This window comes from Peromyscus leucopus, chromosome 16_21 (genome assembly GCF_004664715.2).
Source record: "Peromyscus leucopus breed LL Stock chromosome 16_21, UCI_PerLeu_2.1, whole genome shotgun sequence".
NCBI lineage: Eukaryota > Metazoa > Chordata > Mammalia > Rodentia > Cricetidae > Peromyscus > Peromyscus leucopus.
In genome coordinates this window covers 7,318,772-7,336,769 of record NC_051084.1, presented here as the reverse complement: position 1 = coordinate 7,336,769, position 17,998 = coordinate 7,318,772, and the positions used below count along the sequence as shown (strand labels likewise).

At 54.7% G+C, this 17,998-nt stretch overlaps 2 protein-coding genes across 5 annotated transcripts; both read left to right on the top strand.

The window, feature by feature from the left end:
• Positions 1-1,898: 1,898 nt before the first annotated feature.
• On the top strand, positions 1,899-5,660 carry Nrm (nurim). Of its 2 annotated transcripts, XM_037200187.1 has the most exons (5): positions 1,902-2,105; positions 3,496-3,692; positions 4,308-4,484; positions 4,787-5,064; positions 5,511-5,660. In XM_037200187.1, exons 1-5 carry the CDS (start codon positions 1,973-1,975, stop codon positions 5,548-5,550), a joined length of 825 nt encoding a protein of 274 aa, XP_037056082.1. In that variant the 5' UTR covers positions 1,902-1,972; the 3' UTR covers positions 5,551-5,660. The 2 variants fall into 2 exon arrangements, with proteins under 2 accessions (XP_037056083.1, XP_037056082.1); XM_037200188.1 differs by lacking the exon at positions 4,308-4,484 and having other exon boundaries at positions 1,899-2,105.
• A 671-nt stretch (positions 5,661-6,331) lies between these two features.
• Ppp1r18 (protein phosphatase 1 regulatory subunit 18) lies at positions 6,332-16,826 on the top strand. Of its 3 annotated transcripts, none has more exons than XM_028861715.2 (4): positions 6,332-6,481; positions 7,479-9,085; positions 14,627-14,846; positions 15,883-16,821. In XM_028861715.2, the coding sequence occupies exons 2-4, from the start codon at positions 7,484-7,486 to the stop codon at positions 15,900-15,902; spliced, it is 1,842 nt and encodes a 613-aa protein (XP_028717548.1). In that variant the 5' UTR covers positions 6,332-6,481; positions 7,479-7,483; the 3' UTR covers positions 15,903-16,821. The 3 variants fall into 3 exon arrangements, with proteins under 3 accessions (XP_028717548.1, XP_037056081.1, XP_028717547.1); XM_037200186.1 differs by lacking the exon at positions 6,332-6,481 and adding an exon at positions 6,508-6,759 and having other exon boundaries at positions 7,458-9,085; positions 15,883-16,826; XM_028861714.2 differs by lacking the exon at positions 6,332-6,481 and having other exon boundaries at positions 6,849-9,085.
• The last annotated feature ends 1,172 nt before the right edge of the window (positions 16,827-17,998 follow it).

The window sequence follows — 17,998 nt, the reverse complement described above, 5'->3', positions numbered from 1 at the left end:
ATGTAAGTATGCTGTGTGCACCAAAAGGAATGCTCAGACAGAAGTAAAAACAAAAAACACAATAATGGAAGGTGAGTGTCAAGAACACCCAAGTAAAAGAACCAGACACAAGGACACATTTGATTCCACCTGCATGACCTATCCAGAATGGGTGAATCCACACAGATAAAAGCCGATCAATTCATCCCAGACTCTTTGAGGACAGGGGAGCTGAAAGAGCAAGAGTTGTACATAGTGCAGAATATTAAATGCTGCTGTACTAAATGCCTCTTTGCTATGTGAATTTCATTTCAAATAAAAATATAGTTGCTTACTTTGTACCATTTTCTGCAGTGCACTGTGTGAACTTAGAGAACTACCTTGGTGTAGTACATACAGCCCACTTCCTCTCTGGGTGCTGGGCGTCAAACTAGGCCCTGCTCTTGCTAGGCAACTGCTTTACAACTTATTTCCACCCCAGTGTTATGCTGGATCTTTATGGTTTTTCTTTTTGGGGGGGAGGTTCTGGGGGTTGACTAAGGCTTTCAGCAGTGCTACTCAAATAAATGCTTCATCACTACCGGGCGGTGGTGGCCCATGCCTTTAGTCCCAGCACTCGGGAGGCAGAGGCAGGCAGATCTCTAAGTATGAGGCCAACCTGGTCTACAGAGCTAGTTCCAGAACAGGCTTCAAAGCTACACAGAGAAACCCTATCTTGAAGGTAAAAAAAAAAAAAGCTTCACCACTAAACTGTAGTCCCAGGCCTTTGTTAATTTGGTGCCTGTGGAAGTCAGAAGTCAGCCTTGGATGTCCTTCCTCAGGAGTTCACTTTGTTTTTCTTTGGGACAGGTTATCATCTCATTGGGCCATAGGGCTCCCTGTAGGCTAGGCTGGCTGACCAGTGAGCCCTAGGCATCTGCCTCTCTAGGACTTGGATTATGAATGTGTTTAAGGATGAAGCAGGATAAAGAGAAACCATAAAGCTTAGTGCAATCCTTGTTTCCCACCTACAAGCTCTTCTGGGACCACTTCAGAGCTCCTAAAACAGTGGAACCAGACTACAGTGCTACACTGCAGTCCAGCACTTGGAGGCTGAGGCAGGAGGATAATTCAAGACTATTCTCAGCTTCATAATAGCAAGTTCAAAGCCAGCTTGGGCTACATGAAGATTCTGCCATTTAAATAAAAATGAGAGGCGGAATGAGCAGTATGCAGAGAGAGCTTCCTCAACACTGATATCCTCGGACTCAGCCCACTCAGTACAAATTTCCCAAGCAGAGAGCAGGGCGGGGAGGAAATATGCTATACAATGCGTGACAGGTCAAGAGGCGGTGGAGCACCCACCCTGGGTGCTGCTAAGATGTTCCCCTATTCCTCAGCCTGAGGGCCTTGCCTTTGCTTGTCTTGGACATTTTTATCTCTCTGGCCTTGCTCTATCTGTAAACTGAAGGAATTAGCTCATGTCTTTTGAGGACCCTGTACTCAAGGATAGCTAAGGTGGGAATGACCCTTTCAGCACGTGGTCTTTTTCATTTTTTTGGACTGGGTCTCCATGTGCCGTCTTCAAATCTTCCTGCCTCAGCCTTCCGAGTACTGGAATTACTGGCATGAACCATCACGAGCAACTCTAAATTGATCACTAAATAAAAATCTATGTTGGGCGTTGGCGCCGCCTGTAACCCAACACTCCAGGGACTGAGGCTGGCGGATAAGGAGTTGCTATTCTAAAACACAGGGTGTTCTTTATGGTTCCACGCAAGGGAGGCTCTGTCTTCACTTGCCACGCGAACACTGGCCGCACTGATATTCGATCCACGCGGGTGGCTGCAAAGCCGCTGCCCTGACGACGCCCGGGGTTCCAGGCTCCGCGCTGTGACGCGCCGCTCGCGGTCCCCGCCCTGCGGCCAGCACCCCACGGAGGCGGGACCTGGGCGGGGCCAGCAGCCGCGGGAACCCCGAGCCCGCTTCCTCTGCCAGCTCTTTGCCGCTCGCCATGGCCCCGGCGCTGCTGCTGGTCCCGGCGGCTCTTGCCTCCTTCATCCTGGCCTTTGGTACCGGAGTGGAGTTCGTGCGTTTCACTTCCCTGCGGCCGCTGCTTGGAGGGAGCCCGGAGTCTGGCGGTCCGGGTGAGCCGCACGGATCCTGGGCGAGCTGAAGCGGAGAGGAGGAGCCAGAGCAGCGTGGAGAGGGCGGGGCATGGAAACAAATGACAGGGAAAGGCCAAAGCTGCGAGGCGCCGCAGGGGAGGAAACAGAAGGCTAAATCAGAAACTCCAAGATTAGTCAGTCCTGTGCAGAAACTGGGGAGTGAGGGCTGACAGAGTAAGGGCGGGGCTGGGGTAGGCTTTTGTGGGGAGAACTAGGGACAGGGAAAGATAAAAAGAGGAAACACTAGAAAACCCCAACAGCGGGCCGTGGTAGCTCACGCCTTTAATCGTAGCATTTGAGAGGTAGAGGCAAGCAGATCTCTGAGATCAAGCCTGATCTATTGAGTAAGCATTATGTATGTAGAGAGACCCTGTCTCAGAAAAACAAAAACAAAAGAAAGAAAACTACACCAAAGGTGACTTCTCCAGCCTTGCTTTGTGTGGTGTGGTGTGGTGTGGTGTGTGTGTGTGTGTGTGCTTTTGTTTCTGTTTCTGTGTGTGCAGGTACAGCGGAAGGCCAGCCTTGAGTGTCCAGGAGCTAGCCACCTTTTTGTTTTTAGACAGGGTCTTACTAGGTACCTCCAGCTGGCTTGGAACTCAGACTTCCACCTGCCTCTGCCTCCCAAGTATTTTGGGGACAGAGTCTGTCGCTGAAACCAGAGGCCTACCAACGAGATCAGATGGATCACCTGGAACTGGGGCTATAGAAGGTTGTGAGCTGCCATGTGGATGCTGAGAACCAAACTCTGTCCTCTGGAAGAGCAGCAAGTGTTCTTAACTGCCAAGCCATGGCACCAGCCCCCCTGGGCATTCTCCTGTCTCTGCCTCCCCTGCACTGAGATTACCGGCACACACCACCGCGCTGGGCTTTTTGTAGGGGTGCCGAGGATCAACTTCAGGTCCTCATGCTTACATAGCACTGAGCCATCTCCCCAGCCCACCCACATTTTTTTCTTTCTTTTTTCTTTTCTTCTTTCTTTTTTTTTTTTTTTTTTTTTTTTTGTTGTTGTTGTTTGTTTTTTTCGAGACAAGGTTTCTCTGTGTAGTTTCTTTTCTGGATCTCACTCTGTAGACCAGACTGGCCTTGAACTCACAGAGATCCGCCTGGCTCTGCCTCCCGAGTGCTGAGATGCCACCACTGCCCGGCCCCCACATTGGTTTTAATGGCCCTACCTGCATTCTCCTAAGAACCTTCTTCCCCAGAAGGAGGCCTAGGGAAGACGGAAGATTGGAGGAACAGGAAATTGAACTGGGCATGGCCTTGACAAGATCTCGAAAGCATCAGGGACCTGGCATAGGGCCCCAGAAGATGAGGGAAGGGGTGTTCTAGTCACCTTATCTTTGGCTCCTGTCTTCCCTAACTCCCACAGATGCCCGCCGTGGGTGGTTGGCTGCCTTGCAGGACCGAAGCATTCTTACCTCCCTGGCTTGGGATCTTGGGCTTCTGCTGTTGTTTGTGGTGCAGCACAGCCTCATGGCGACCGAGACCGTGAAGGAATGGACGTCCCGGTACTTTGGAGTCCTTCAGAGGTCACTGTATGTGGCGTGCACTGCCCTGGCCTTGCAGGTACGAGGCCTTGGCCAAGGGAGACGTAATTCATGGTGTGCTTACACTGGAGGGACAAGATGCGTGTGTGAGGAACCAGAGGATGCTCAGCTCAGCTTCCATTCCCCCAGAGCGTACACTTCATTCTCCCAGCAGAGTTCTGGTTTTGACATTTCCCAGCACAAGATGAGGCGTCTCGCAGCTTTGTGCTGTCTTGCTTCAAAGAAATTTTTTTGTTTTTGTTGTTGTTGAGACAAGATTTCTCTGTGTAGCCCGGGCTGCCTGGGACTCACTTTGTAGACCAGGCTGGCCTCTAACTCAGAGATCTGCCTGCCTCTGCCTCCCGAGTGGGTGCTGGGATTAGAGGCGTGAGTCACCGCCCCAAACCACCTCCCTAGGTCTCAAGATGCCTTCCAATTAGTCCTCTCATTGGATGCTTGTCATTGGCGAGTCTGGTGGGTACCCACCAGCCCCATCCCATCCTCTGTAGAAATGGGTCCCCTCATAGCCTTGGCACCCCATCCAGAACCTCTACATGGCAAATGTTCACTGTCTATGCCTGGGGGAAGGATGGAGTCGTAGGTTGCTGTAGGGCGAGGGAGACCACTGGCCTGCCTGGTTCTCATCTTTCCGCAGCTGGTGATGCGGTACTGGGAGGCTGTACCCAGAGGCCCCGTGTTGTGGGAGGCTCGGGCTGAGCCGTGGGCCACCTGGGTGCCCCTCCTCTGCTTTGTGCTCCACGTCGTTTCCTGGCTCCTCATCTTCAGTATCCTTCTGGTCTTTGACTACGCTGAACTCATGGGCCTCAAGCAGGTGAGGATCCCACGTCCCTGCCTGAGACCTGTGTCCGCAGCTCTCTCCTTCTCTTCCTCCCACACTCTTCCGTCCTCTTGGCTTTCTAGTCCCTTGCCTCCTTTCATGATCCCCTTCTTCAGCTTCCAAGGCCGGTAACTATAGGTCTCTGAGCTCGAGCATGATACCTGGACCAGAGACTTAGATTGGGGTGGAGTCTCAAAAAGGATCCTGGGCCTGATTTCTAATATGGTGGTGCCAGGAAGAGGACAGAGTCAGCTGAGGAAGAGGGCTTGATTTCCATGTTGTTCTCTCTCTCCTAGGTGTATTACCATGTTTTGGGGCTGGGTGAGCCTCTGGCTCTGAAGTCTCCTCAGGCTCTGAGGCTCTTTTCCCACCTTCGACACCCAGTATGTGTGGAACTTCTGACAGTGCTGTGGGTGGTTCCCACCCTGGGCACTGACCGCCTCCTCTTGGCTCTCCTCCTTACCCTCTACCTCGGCTTGGCACATGGGCTGGACCAGCAAGATCTCCGCTACCTTCGGTCTCAATTGCAAAGAAAACTCCAGCTTCTCTCCAGACCCCAGGATGGGGGAGCAGAGTGAGGAGCTAGCTCAGGTTCTAAGGCCTGTACTCCCTCAAAATCAAAATCCCTTAGCATCAGGCCGGTTGCTTCAGACTAGAGGCTGTGCCGAAGGGGCTGTTCCTTCCCCTGCTGGAGACCTCAGTCCCAGGGTCCAGGTACCCTGCTCTAGAGTTTCAGCCACTGGCCTCCAGGGTCCACTTCTCACCGACCAAGAGTGGGTACAGAACTCATGAATGTCATCTCTCGGGGCATGACCCCCACACAAGGCTAAGGGTTCTTCCGCCTTGAGCATTCACGCCCTTGGCCCTGTTACTGGCTCTGCACCTCAGGGATTCCCTTCCTAGCTTCCACTCCACGGAGCTACGTCAGGGCCAGCCTGCAAGTTTGCTGGCGGTGCGCCTTCTTGTGTGCCGCGGCTGCGCGTTTTCCCCACTCCTGCCTCAGTGTCTCCACCTCCTTAGGTCCAGCCCTACAGCTCCTTGGCGCCTCCCGTTTTTTTAACTCGGTCTCCTACAGTGGTGTCTCCCGTTTTTAACTCGGGCTGACGCCGGGCTCCCTGCTCTCCCAAAGGATATGCGCTGCAGAAAAATTAAAATTTTCTCCATGTGGTATCCGGTTGTCTGTCCATGTCTCTCATGTCATGAGCAGGACCGAGTGTGGGAAGGACGATGAGGCCAAGGTCTTGTGGCAGCAGCCAAGCACTGTCTGGCGACCGCTGGGCCGGGGCCACACCCCACGGGCCCGCCCCAATCTCCTAGTCCTGCTCCCTCCAAATATTACAGTTTCTCCGCGTATAGATCAGGGGACCCGTGGGAGACAGAGTACGTCTCTGAGAGGGGAGCGAACTCGCAAAGCCATTTGCCTCATACTCTGGGGCCTGGCGGCCGCCCACACCACCACGGTAACAAAGACTGGCCGGGGAGAGCAAAAGCATGGGGAGGAGCGGCGAGTGATGGGAAGGGCGGGTCTGACTCCAAGCAGCTGCCGCTTCCTCCCCAGGTCCCCCGGGGGGCCTGAGTCACGGGCCGCCGCCCCGGGTCGGCCAGCTGGAGCAATGGGTCTGGACACCCCTCTTCTCCAGGGCTGGGAGGGGAAGTGGGTGGGGGCCTCTGGAGACCGACCACCAAGAGTTGTGGACTGCCACTGCAAGGGACGAGTGCCACCACGGAGTCCCACGCGGGAAGGGCAGCGAAGCCCCGCCCTCCGCTGGGCTCCGCCCTGCGCCCCCTTCCCTCGCCCCATTGTCCGTAGACAAAGCGGTCGCCGCCCCCGCCTGGCCCCCGTCTGAGCCTCCGTCCCTCCTCCCAGGCTCCCACTTCCCTCCTCCTCTGCTGCCCTCCCTCCCTCCGGATCTCCCTTTGCCTCTCTCCTCCTCTTCCTCTCTCCTGACGCCTGGCTCTACCGCACCTCCTCCTAGGGACCCCCAAGGCGTGTAAGTTGACTGCGGGGCTCCCACTTCAAGGGAAGTGTCTCCCGGCCTCCCTTGGCGTGCCTCCCCTTTGTGCAGAGGTTGCCTGTCCGTGCAGTTCCCGCGGGTGCATGGCCCGCTGGGTCAGGGTCCCCTGGGAGCGGGGTCCCCGGTTGGGGACGGCAGAGGCATGATGCGGGTCCTCGGAGCGCCCGGGCCCTGGGGCGTAGCTGGCGGGGAGGCCGGCGAGGTTGACCGGACTGGACGCGGGTGGACGCCAGGGTCCTGGGAACGCGTAGGCAGCACCCTCTCTCGGGTACCAAAAGTCCCCAGGAGGGTATTTCCCCTGACCCGCCTCCGGGGCGGGGTGCGCGGTGGGGTGGGGACCGGACCGAGGGGCGGGGCCGAGCGCAGCCGGGAAGGCAGCCGGGACCCGCGGGGCCCGTGCGGAGAGGCGCCCGCGCCCTTGCCCGCTCCCCGCTCTCCCCTTCTCCCCCGACCTCTGCCCTCTGCCTCTGCCCCCTGCTTCCGTCCTCACCGTCTCACACCCCCTCCGACCCCTCGCCCCCTCGCCGGCCGGTTCCCGGGTCTTCCTTCCCACTTGTCTCCCCTGGGTACCGGGGAGGCAGCCTCGACTGAACCCGCTCACTTCTCAGCCCCAGCCCTCCGTCCGCTCGCTCTCTCCTGCTTTGCCTCCCTTTCTCACATCTTAGGGACTGTCCGGTGCCCACAAACCCCAGTCTGGCGCTGCCTCTGCCCGGAATCTCGACTCTTCCTCTCCCATTAACCCCACCCCCAACTTGGCACCCAGCTTTTCTCTTCACTTCTGTTCTTGCCTCTTCTGCTCTCCCTCCCCTCCCGGTTTCCCTCTATCTTCCTCCTTAGTTCCACTGTCCTCTGTTCTTCTTCGTCTCTTTCCGCATCACTTCCTCCTCCCCCCACCCCCATTCTCAGTCTCCGGGCCCCTCCGAAGCCTAGCCTTCCTGTTCCTGTCCCCCAGTGCTCTCTCGTTCACTTCCAGTGACCATGACCGCTATCCCAGATTGGAAGCTACAGTTGCTAGCCCGGCGGCGGCAGGAGGAGGCAGCGGTTCGTGGCCGTGAGAAAGCGGAACGGGATCGCCTGTCCCAGATGCCAGCCTGGAAGCGGGGAATCCTGGAACGACGCCGAGCCAAGTCAGGCCTGCCTCCTGGAGAGGCGAGCCCTGTGCCTGGGACTGCGGAGGCTGGACCTCCAGACCCAGACGAGTCGGCCGTCCTCCTGGAGGCTATTGGACCAGTACATCAGAACCGATTCATCCAACAGGAGCGACAGCGGCAGCAGCAGCAGCGGAATGAAGGGCTCGCTGATAAGAAGCCTGGGCCTCTGGAGGCCCTAGAACGGAGGTCAAGTCCCGGTAGTTTAAGAGAGCAGAGCCCCAAGGGAAGAGAGTCAAGAGAAGAGAGGCTGAGTCCCAGAGAGGCCAGAGAGAGGAGGCTGGTGATAGGGGGAGCCCAAGAGTCATGTTCCAGGACTTCGGAGACTCGCGACTGGAGGCAGAGTCCTGGGGAGGCCAGAGACCTGAGTTCCAGAGCAGCAGAGGCCCAGAAATGGAGGCTGAGCCCCGGAGACACTCCAGAGGAGAGTCCGAGGTTAGCAAGTCCTGGAGATCACAGTCCCAAGAGAAAAGAGGTATTAGAAAGCCGACTGAGCCCCGGGGAGTCTGGCGACCAGAAGGCCTGCCCGACAGAGGCCCATAGATGGAATCTTGACCCGAAAGAACCCCAGAAACAGAGCTCGATACAGCTGGAGGCCGCAGAGTGGAGGCTGAACTCAAGAGAAGAGAGAAAAGACTACTTGGAGGAGTGTGGGAGAAAGGAAGAGAAACTGAGTCCAGGGATTGTCCTAGACCAGTCTCCAGTGACAAAGGAGGTTCAAGACAACACCTCCAGAGAAGTGGAGACAGCCGAGCAGAGGCCCAGCCCTGTGGAGGATGGAGACAGGATCTCGAGGCCCACTGAAGGCTGGAAATGGACCCTAAACTCGGGGAAGGCTCGAGAACGGACATCTCGGGACATAGAGACTCGAACTCAGAAGCCAGATGCCCTGGCGTCTTCAGAGAAGCACCTGGGGCCTTCTGGTGTGGAGGTTGGAGGCGAGGCTGAGAGGGAGGAGGCGGGGGCTCAGAGCAGGCCTCTGAGAGCCCAGCAGAACCTCTGCTCTGGGCCCTCCCCCCTCCCACCAGAGCAGGCCGGGGCTGGGACGGAAGGCCCCAGACAGCAGGAAGAGGAAGCAGCAGAACTCCGGCCCCCAACGCCAGCCCCTCTGTCTCCCCCACCCCCAGCCCCAACTGCCCCTCAGCCCCCCGGGGACCCCCTCATGAGCCGCCTGTTCTATGGGGTGAAGGCAGGACCGGGGGTGGGGGCCCCCCGCCGCAGCGGACACACCTTCACTGTCAACCCACGGAGGTGTGTGCCCCCGGCCAGCCCAGCCCCTCCAGCCTCCCCTGCCACCGCTGAGGATGCTGCGGGGCCTGGACCCGGGAAGAAGCGGTACCCAACCGCCGAGGAGATCTTGGTGCTGGGAGGCTACCTCCGTCTCAGCCGCAGCTGTCTGGTCAAGGGGTCCCCTGAAAGACATCACAAACAGGTGAGAAAGCGGCCAGGCATGCCTGCGCAGAAGTCTCCTTCCAGCTCCGAGTGGATGGCTTTTTTATGTGCCCCTGCGCCTGTCTTCTGTTCCTATTCCTGCCACCCCGCTTCCTCCCGGTGCACACACACCCTTCCTCTGGGCAGCCCTCCTGCGCCATTCATTTCGGAGCACCCAGCAGTCAGCAGCTGTGTTGGGGTGTGCCGTTTTCAGGGTGTGTCCAGGCCAGTGCCTTCTCCTTCCCTCATGCTCTCAATCCCCTCGCCTTTTTTCCCTCCCTTTTGAGTTTCTGACCCAGCCAAGCCCTTTTGGTAGGAGAGGAGAGATAACCATCTTGCAGCCGTGAAGGCAGGGGTGAAAATGCCCGCGAGGGCAGAGAATGTGGAAGCAAGAAGTTCAGGGAAGTTGGAATGAGGGTCTCAGCCCCAAGAAAAGCGGGAACAGAACTAAACGAGGACATCCCAGGACGGAGAGAGAGTGAGATGGAGCAGAGCTGGCTGAAGAGCCGAGAGAAGGCTGTTAGACCCCCAAGTCAGCCTCCCCACCCCCACACCCCCAGGAGAGGCAGACAGAGGCCATTTGAAGTGGGTGACCTCGGGGTTGCCTGTCTCCCCCAGCTGGGCAAATGTGAGACAGTGCCTCCTTCTCTCTGGGGACAAGAAAAGCCTTCTCCTCTTCCAAAATATCCCAGTCCCTTCCCCCACCTTTCCTCCCGGGCTTCCCCTCCCCCATGGAACTGGCTCACCCTTGGTTTTCCCCCGTCCCTCCTACCCTGGCCTCTCCCTCCCCTTGGGGTAGAAAAAGAGAGAAGTTCATTTGCACTGAGCTGAGCAGAGCCGGCCTAGGCACTGTGGGAGTTGGGGGCAGGGTGGGGCTGAGGCCAGCCGAGGGTCAGAGGTTAGCCTGGAATGCAGACACGCAAGGAAACACTGGACAGCACAACTTCTCCCTCCGGTCCTGGGCCATTCCGTCCTCCCGTGCACCAGGCAGTTTCCTAAGTGACACCTCGGACCAGAAGGTCCTCCGCCCAACCCACATCTCCCCGGGGCCTGGGAAGCCTGCTCCTGCCTCGTCTATGTAACTGTGTACGTTTGGTGTCAGTGGGAGACCATAAGGACCAAAGATGAGGGCCAAGCTGGGGGTCACTTGATTCCTCCCAGTTCGTCTTTCTGTTGATTTTCACTTACGTACAGAGTATTCATTTTCGTTATAGCATTTTTGAGTGTGACTTTACTGTTTCACCTCTGTCGCAGCTTCGCTGGAGCTCCAGCCCTCCTGGGGTGGTCCCTGAGAGTGTACCCTGAGCCCTCCCTAACCCTAACCCTGACTCCTATTGGCCCTCCCTTCTCAGGACTTGGCAGATCTCAAGGAAATGCTCCCAGGGTGAAGTGCTCAGAAGAGTCACTTCCTCCCGAGGATGGCTTGTGACTTTGGGGAACGAGCAGAGGGAGGTGCAAGGCTTTGTAGCCCAAGCCTAGGAACCATCTGGGGGAAGCCAAGGAGGCTGGTGCAGAGCGGGACCTGTGATGGTGACCATACCTCGGTCACCAAGTAGGAGGGCGGAAGCAGACCTTCCAAACAGGAAGCCTGGTGGGGTGGGGGCCGGAAGGCTGGTGGGACTGAGTGGGAACGCTGGGCCTGGGGACCTGCCAGCACTGCGCTCAGGATGTGGTGAGAGAATCAGGAAGCAGCCCCACTGGGGTGGGGGTGGGGAGGAGGCAGCAGAGTTCCCTAGACATGACCATCTACCCCCCTCAGCCCTCCTCTGTCTGTCCAGCCTCAGAGAGGCTGGCTGTACTTCACCCTGCTCTGTCCCAACCATTGCTACCCTCCCTCACCCTCCCTCACCCTTCCTAAATAGTTCCTTTTCAGACTGCTTCGTCAGACTTGTCCCTGCCATCATGAGGGACATCAGCCCTGCTCTGAACCAGGCTGTCTGTGGCTGGCGCTTTTCCCCAGCAGCCTCTCTGGCTGGAGACCTGCCCCTCCTTCCCTGGCCCCCTTGTGACCTTATATAGCTGATGAGAGAGGATCCAGTGAGTCACTTCCCTCCCTGCCTCCCCCCTCCCCATTCGGGTTATGCATTCCTGAGGAGCCCAGTCAGAAGCTGGGGGGAAGTGAGGCAAAAGGGGGTGACAGACACAGAAGTGGATGCCAGAGTAGATGGAGTGAATAAATGAATCCTGTTACAGAGCTGGGGATAAACTGCAGGGCTAGGGAGGGGAACTCAGGAAAGAAAAGAGAACGGGCTTCTGGAAATTTGGGTAAAGCTGTCCACAACAGAACTAGCCTGGGTTCCTTTCCAGACACTGGGATGTGAGCCATCTGGAGGCTGGCCCACGCTTCTGTCCACATCCCCTCCTTTCCTCCGTCTTCTGCTGGGGCCTCACCTCATGTCCAGACAGACCCTCACCTTGTGCAGTGTGGCAGCTTCTAAACTCCTTTCAAGGCGGCTGTGTGTGTGTGTGTGTGTGTGTGTGTGTGTGTGTGTATAGCCAGCACAGTCAGCCTTCTGCAAACCTGATTTCAACCAAGCACAGACCAAAAATATTCAGGCCCTCCAGGCTGGTGGCTCAGACTTGTAATTCCATCGGTGGATGTCAAGCTCAAGGCTAGCCTGGGCTATTCAGTGAGCTCCAGTCTCAGAAATTAAAAAAAAAAAAAGGACTGGAGAGATGGTGCGGTGCGGCCACCAAGAGTGCTCGCTGCTCTTGCAGGGAACCTGGACCCAGTTACCAGCACCTACATGGTGGTGCCAATCATCCACCCCAGGTCCAGGGGATCTAATGCCCTCTTCTGGCCTTCTCCCGCACTGAATGCACATGGCGCACTTAGATGCAGGCAAAACACTAAACACATAAAATGGGGGTGGGTGGGGGTGGAGTTTCTAAAAAATAATAGTGAACTTGAGAATGGGAGGGCTTGTGTAAGTCATATGCAGAGTACTACACCTTTTTATATAAGGGACTTGAACACTTGGACATCTTGTGTGAAGAGGTCTTACTACAAACTCCCCCAAGATATTAACGGGTTCTCTAGTGGGTTAGAAAGAGGTGAGTGCTTATGGAAATATTAGTACAAGGGTGTGTGTGATAGGATCAGGAAGTAGAGTAGGCTGCAAATGTGGCAACTTCCAAACAGGATGCCCTGGAGTAGAGGAGCCTTGGGGACATTTAGGGGAAGAGTATCCTAGGCAGAGGGGACAGCACAAAGGCCCAGAGGCAGAGACCGCACCTGGGAGGCTGGAAGCAAATCGTTCTGTTGCCTTTGGTTAAAAGCTCTGGATTGTGTTGAGTGAGATGAAATCAGACGCCATGGCAGGGTTTGGACCCAAGGAGTGATACGTACAGTCTTGGGTGCCTTGCTTTCCTTAGGTACCAAGGTGTCACACCTGTCCTTGCAGCCACGCTGTAGGTCACACGGAGGCTCTGAGATGCTGGGCCACAGATGCCCCGGGGAGATCACCTGACACCCCCTCCTGTTTGTCTCCCTAAACCCTTTGGCAGAGTTAATCCCACTGAGCTCCTTAGGAGGGCAAAGGGGAGGACAGAAGGGCCTGAAGACAGCCTGTTTTTAAGGATTTCTGCCCCTCTGGTCTTTTGCCTGTTTTTGTAGATACCCTCTGGTTTCCTGCCTCTGTTTTTGTGGTACCTACTGGCCTCCTCTCCATCCCTACCCAGGGTTTGCCTGGACTTTCTTCTCCATCCTTGTCAGATCTCCAGTTGCATATTCCAGAGGCTCTTCTGTGTGTTGAGTATCTCTGGCTCAGATTGTCCTTTCCATTGTCCATTCCCCAGCCAGGACCTGCAGGATTGGACAGGAGAACAGGTCGGGAAGGGGAAGGGGCAGGCTCTCTGGAGTCTGGGTATCCCAGAGAACATCAAAGCCCTGAGGCTATGGAAAACAGGGCACCTTCAGGGACTCCCTTCCCAGCCAACTTTTTACTGCCGGGCCAGCCCAGACTTCACCTCCTTTGGAATGCCCCAAAGGGTGCCCAGAGTCCCAGGCCTGGCCATAGCACTTCCTCTATGCACTTTGGTTTCTTTTTACACCTCTGCCTCACAGCTGTAAAGGGTAGAGATCTGGATCTTACCTTACTTACCCAGATACCCAGTCCTGACCATGGGCAAAGCCTTCTTTTTGTTTGTTTGTTTTTTGTTTTGTTTGTTTTGTTTTGGTGTGTGTTTGGGAGGGCTTACTTTTAAAGACAGTGTCTACTTATATAGACCAGGCTGGCCTCAGGCTGGTCTCCTGAGTGCTGGGATTAAAGGAGTGTGCCACCATACTTGGCTGACTTTTGTTGTTGTTGTTGTTTTTTGAGACAAGGTTTCTCTGTGTAGCCCTGGCTGCCCTGGAACTCCTTTGTAGACTAGGCTGGCCTCGAACTCACAGAGATCCGCCTGCTTCTGCCTCTGCTTCCTGAGTGCTGGGATTAAAGGTGTGAGCCACCACCACTCCTAATTTTTTTTTTTTTTAAATTTAGACAGTTTTAATAGACATAGAAAGCATGCCTGGAACTTAGTGTAATCCTCCTGCTTCATCATCCCCTGAGTGCTGAAATCACTGGTGTGAGGCACCACAACTGGCTGTTTGGGGGTTTGTTGTTGTTTGTTTCTGTTCTTGGGTTTTGTTGTTGTTGTTGTTGTTGTTGTTTTGGTTTTTTTGAGACAGGGTTTCTCTGTGTAGCTTTGGTGCCTGTCCTGGATCTCACTCTGTAGACCAGGCTGGCCTCGAACTCACAGAGATCCACCTGGCTCCTGAGTGCTAGGATTAAGATTGCCACCACTGCCTGGCCTGTTCTTGGTTTTTTGTTTTGTTTTGTTGTTGTTTTGCGTTAATTTTGGGGTGGGACACAATGACAGCACCCTGTGGAGGTCAGAGGTTGCAAAGATTAAACTAGGAGCATCAGGCCTGGCTGCAAATACCCTTACCCACTGAGCCATCTCAGTGGCCCAGATCTGGTTTGGGTTTGTTTGTTTGTTTAAGATTTATTTATTTTTGCCAGGCGATGGTGCCACAACCCTTTAATCCCAGCACTCAGGAGGCAGAGGCAGAGTTCGAGGCCAGCCTGGTCTACAGAGCGAATTCCAGGGCAGCCAGAGCCACATAGAGAATCCCTGTCTCGAAAAACAAAACAAACAAAAAGATTGACTTATTTTTATTTTATGTGTGTGAGTGTTTTGCCTGCCTGAATATATGTGCACTACATGCATGCCTGGAGCCCGCAGAGGGCGTCAGGTTGTGTTTTCTGGAACTACAGTTACAGATGGTTGTGAGAGGCCTGGTGAGTGCTGGGAACCGAACCCCAGACCTCTCCAAGAACAGCAAGTGCTCTTGACGACCTAGTCATCCCTCGATCTTCCAAGTGTTGTTTTTTGGATGTCATTTGACGGAAAAATCAAGCTGTAAAGGAAAGCCGAATCTCCAGCTGGATGGAGCGGGGAGTCTTTGGGGCGCCTACGGCCAGCCCCCTCCATTCGCATCTGCTCTCTGGGCTGTAGTAATGAACTTGGCTCCATTCCCCTCTCTTCCCACCCTCAGCTCAAGATCTCCTTCAGTGAGACGGCCCTGGAGACCACATACCAATACCCTTCCGAGAGCTCGGTACTGGAAGATCTTGGCCCGGAGCCTGAGGCCCCCAGTGCTCCCAGCCCCTTGGCAACCCATCCTGACGACGACGACGACGACGAGGAGGAAGAGGAGGAGTTGCTACTGCAGCCAGGGCTCCAGGGCGGGCTGCGCACCAAAGCCCTAATCGTGGGTAAGCGGCGGCGGCGCGGCTGGCGGAGGGCGCCCCCTGGTGTCCATGGCGGGGTGCTTTGAAGGGGCTTGGCCCAGGACCTGCTCCTGCAGATGGAGGATTCCTGGAAGCCGAGTGAGTGCACATGGAGTCTCCAGATTTCAAAACCAGAGGTCGCTCGCTCGTTCCCCAGATCTCCAATCTGGTTAAAAATACCCATGTGGGGTCAGGTGGCCTAGAGCATGAATTCCAGCTTGTCTGTTACTTAAGGTGTGCTCCCGGATCCATATGGGCTCAGTTTGAATTTATCTTGTGTGGGGTGTGCATACCCACACTCTAGGAGTCGAGTCCAGGGCCTTTAGCGTGCTAGGCGAGTGCTCTACCACTGTTCAGTATCCCCACCCTTCATTATACCATTCTTTTTTGTTTGTTTTCAAGACAGGGTTTTCTCTGTGTAACCCAGGCTGTCCTGGATGGAACTCACCCTGTAGACCAGGCTGCATTTTATCATTCTTTAAAATAGAGTTAATAACGGTGTCCTGGGCTTCGGAGCGTGTAGCTCAGTGATATGATTGGTGCCTGGAGCTGAGCCTGTGGCTCATGCCTGTAACCCCACCGCTCCGGTGGAAACACAGGAACATCTTGGTCTACACTGTGAGTTCCAGGGCAGCTTGGGCTACACAGATTGAGAGCCTGTCCGAAACCCATGAACAAACAAGGCTGTGTTCCCTGCTTTAATCCCAGCACCATGAAAATTTCATAGTAATCACTACCTCCTGCAGTTGTTGAAAGAACTGAGAAGCCTTCTTTGAAGCATCTCCGACTATAGGTAGATATTAAATTACTCCACCTTTGCTGAGGTGATTGTGAAATTAAACAGGATGCCTAGTGCACAATCCCAGCTAACTGTGGTGACTCCTGTTGCTGGTGACAGGCACGCACCCAACACATTGTAAAGATTTCTCTTATACCAGCCACTCTTCGGTTCTGGGGTGCATGGGGCGGCTGGTGGCAGAGGCTCTCCCCACCTCTCTCTTGATCGCTTCTTTTCCCGCAGATGAGTCCTGCCGGCGGTGACCATCTTCCAATTTGGGCACATACCTCCCTCCTTCCCGTACCTGGAGATCCTGCAGTCTGGACAATTCAGAGCCGACGGACCCTAGCAAGGAGCCTGGCAGGGAAGGGCAATGGGCATATCCCGACTTGCTTTTCTCATCCCATTTCTGGGGCAGAGCCAGTAGCCTAAATTTACCCCTAACCCAAGGTCCCCCGTGGGTGTAGTCACGTGGACTGGAGCATCCTTGGCGAGCTAAGAGTGAGCGACACAGGATTCACCTGGAATTGAGGTAGATGGAGCACCTCCAGCCCCAGGACTGGGAGCACCTCCAGCCCCAGGGCAGGGAGCACCTCCAGCCCCAGGGCAGGGAGCACCTCCAGCCCCAGGGCAGGGTACACTGTCCCCACAGCCTCCTTTGACTTCCCGCCACTCCCGGGGACACTCAGGATTTAAGCACGCACCTCCCTGGGAGGTCTAGGTCCCACTCCATCCACAAGCTTCCTTTTCCTAGGTAACTGCCCCTTTGTTTACAGCTTCCTCCTCCTCTCTGGAACACAGCCTGGTTTACAAACCCACCAGCTCCCAGGCCCACCTGCCAGAGTCCCAGGTTTACAAGCTGGGCCTAACTCACAGCCTTCCTGTGGAATCCTCCACCCTCCATTTGTTATTATTGAGAGTGACCTGGGGAGGTGTATGGCTTTCCTCCACTTTGCTCAGTATTACTGTGCCTCAGTTTCCCCCGAGAGGGAAAGCTGGGGATCCTAACTCTTGAACCCCATGAGAATTATTTAATTCTGTTCCCCCACGTGGTTCACATTGAATTGAATTGCGGTGTGGGGGACAAAGGGCCTCACCTCGCCCCTCCCCGTTTGCTCCTTGGCCAATTGCCTGACTTGTTTCGTTTTGTAACTTTCCGTAATAAAATGGAACTCTTTTCAACTCTTGCTGCCTGTTTCTCTTTAAATTTTCCTTCATTTTCCTTTTGTATGAATGAGTGTTCTGCCTGCGTGTGTGCCTGTTGTCTGTGGGGGTTCAAGGGCATCAGACCCCCTGGGACCATCTGGGTGCTGGGAGTCAACCACATTCTCTAGAAGAGCAACCAGTGTGCTTAACCATTGAGCCGTCTCTCCAGCCCCTTCTTTCTCTCTTTTTAAATTAATTTATTTATGTGTAACTATGTTTTGTGTGCTTCCAGCTCACTCTGCTCCACTCCACCTTTTTTGAGAGTAGGTCTTAATATGTGGCCCTGGCTAGCCTGGAACTTACTATGTAGAACAGGATGGCCTGGAACTCACAGACATCTTTCTGCCTCTGCTTCCCACGTGCTGGGATTAAAGATTTACACCACCACACCTGGCTAAAGACAGAACGGGCTGGAGAGACGGCTCAGCAGTTAAGAGCACTTGTTCTTGCTGAGGCCCAGATTTAGTTCCTAGAACCCATTTAGTGGCACACAACCATCTGTAAATCCAGTTCCAGGGAACCAGACGTTTTTCTGTCCTCACTGGGCACCAGGCACATGTCGTACACAGATATACATGTGATCAAAACATTTATTCACAAAATAAATCATTCGTGTGTTTGTGTGTGTGTGTGTGTGTCTCCAGGTGTAGTGACAAACATTTAATTCCAGTACTGGGGAAACAGAGTCAGGCAGATCCCTGAATTTAAGGTTATCCTGATCTCTAGAATGAGTTCCAGGACAGCCAGTCTACACAGAGAAATCCTGTCTCAACAAACAAATGAATAACTTTATATCTATATATACATCTATACACACACACACACACACACACACAAGAAAACAACAATGGCAAACCAAGCCAATACTACCAAAAACAATGGAAAAGACAGACCTTCCCCAAGTTCTTTGGGATCTCGCTTTTGGGATCAGGTGATTTTTTTTTTTCTTTTTTTCTTTTTTTTTTTTTTTTTGCAATTCATCAAACAGGAACAACTTCAAGCATGCGCTGTCCTGTCCACTTAGGTTCCTGGACCTGACCAGTTGTAACTTGTGTTGTCTGTCACCAATAGAAATCCCAATAGCCGGGCAGTGGTGGCGCACTCCTTCAATCCCAGCACTCAGAAGGCAGAGCCAGGTGGATCCAGGCCAGCC

Bases quoted from the DNA above. Each gene is read 5' to 3' on its own strand.
- Nrm (XM_037200187.1), top strand. From the start codon at position 1,973: ATGGCCCCGGCGCTGCTGCTGGTCCCGGCGGCTCTTGCCTCCTTCATC. The intron at 2,106-3,495 runs GTGAGCCGCACG...TAACTCCCACAG, and splicing joins CCCGGAGTCTGGCGGTCCGG to ATGCCCGCCGTGGGTGGTTG. The intron at 3,693-4,307 runs GTACGAGGCCTT...ATCTTTCCGCAG, and splicing joins GCACTGCCCTGGCCTTGCAG to CTGGTGATGCGGTACTGGGA.
- Ppp1r18 (XM_037200186.1), top strand. From the start codon at position 6,648: ATGATGCGGGTCCTCGGAGCGCCCGGGCCCTGGGGCGTAGCTGGCGGG. The intron at 9,086-14,626 runs GTGAGAAAGCGG...TCCCACCCTCAG, and splicing joins CTGAAAGACATCACAAACAG to CTCAAGATCTCCTTCAGTGA. The intron at 14,847-15,882 runs GTAAGCGGCGGC...CTTTTCCCGCAG, and splicing joins CACCAAAGCCCTAATCGTGG to ATGAGTCCTGCCGGCGGTGA.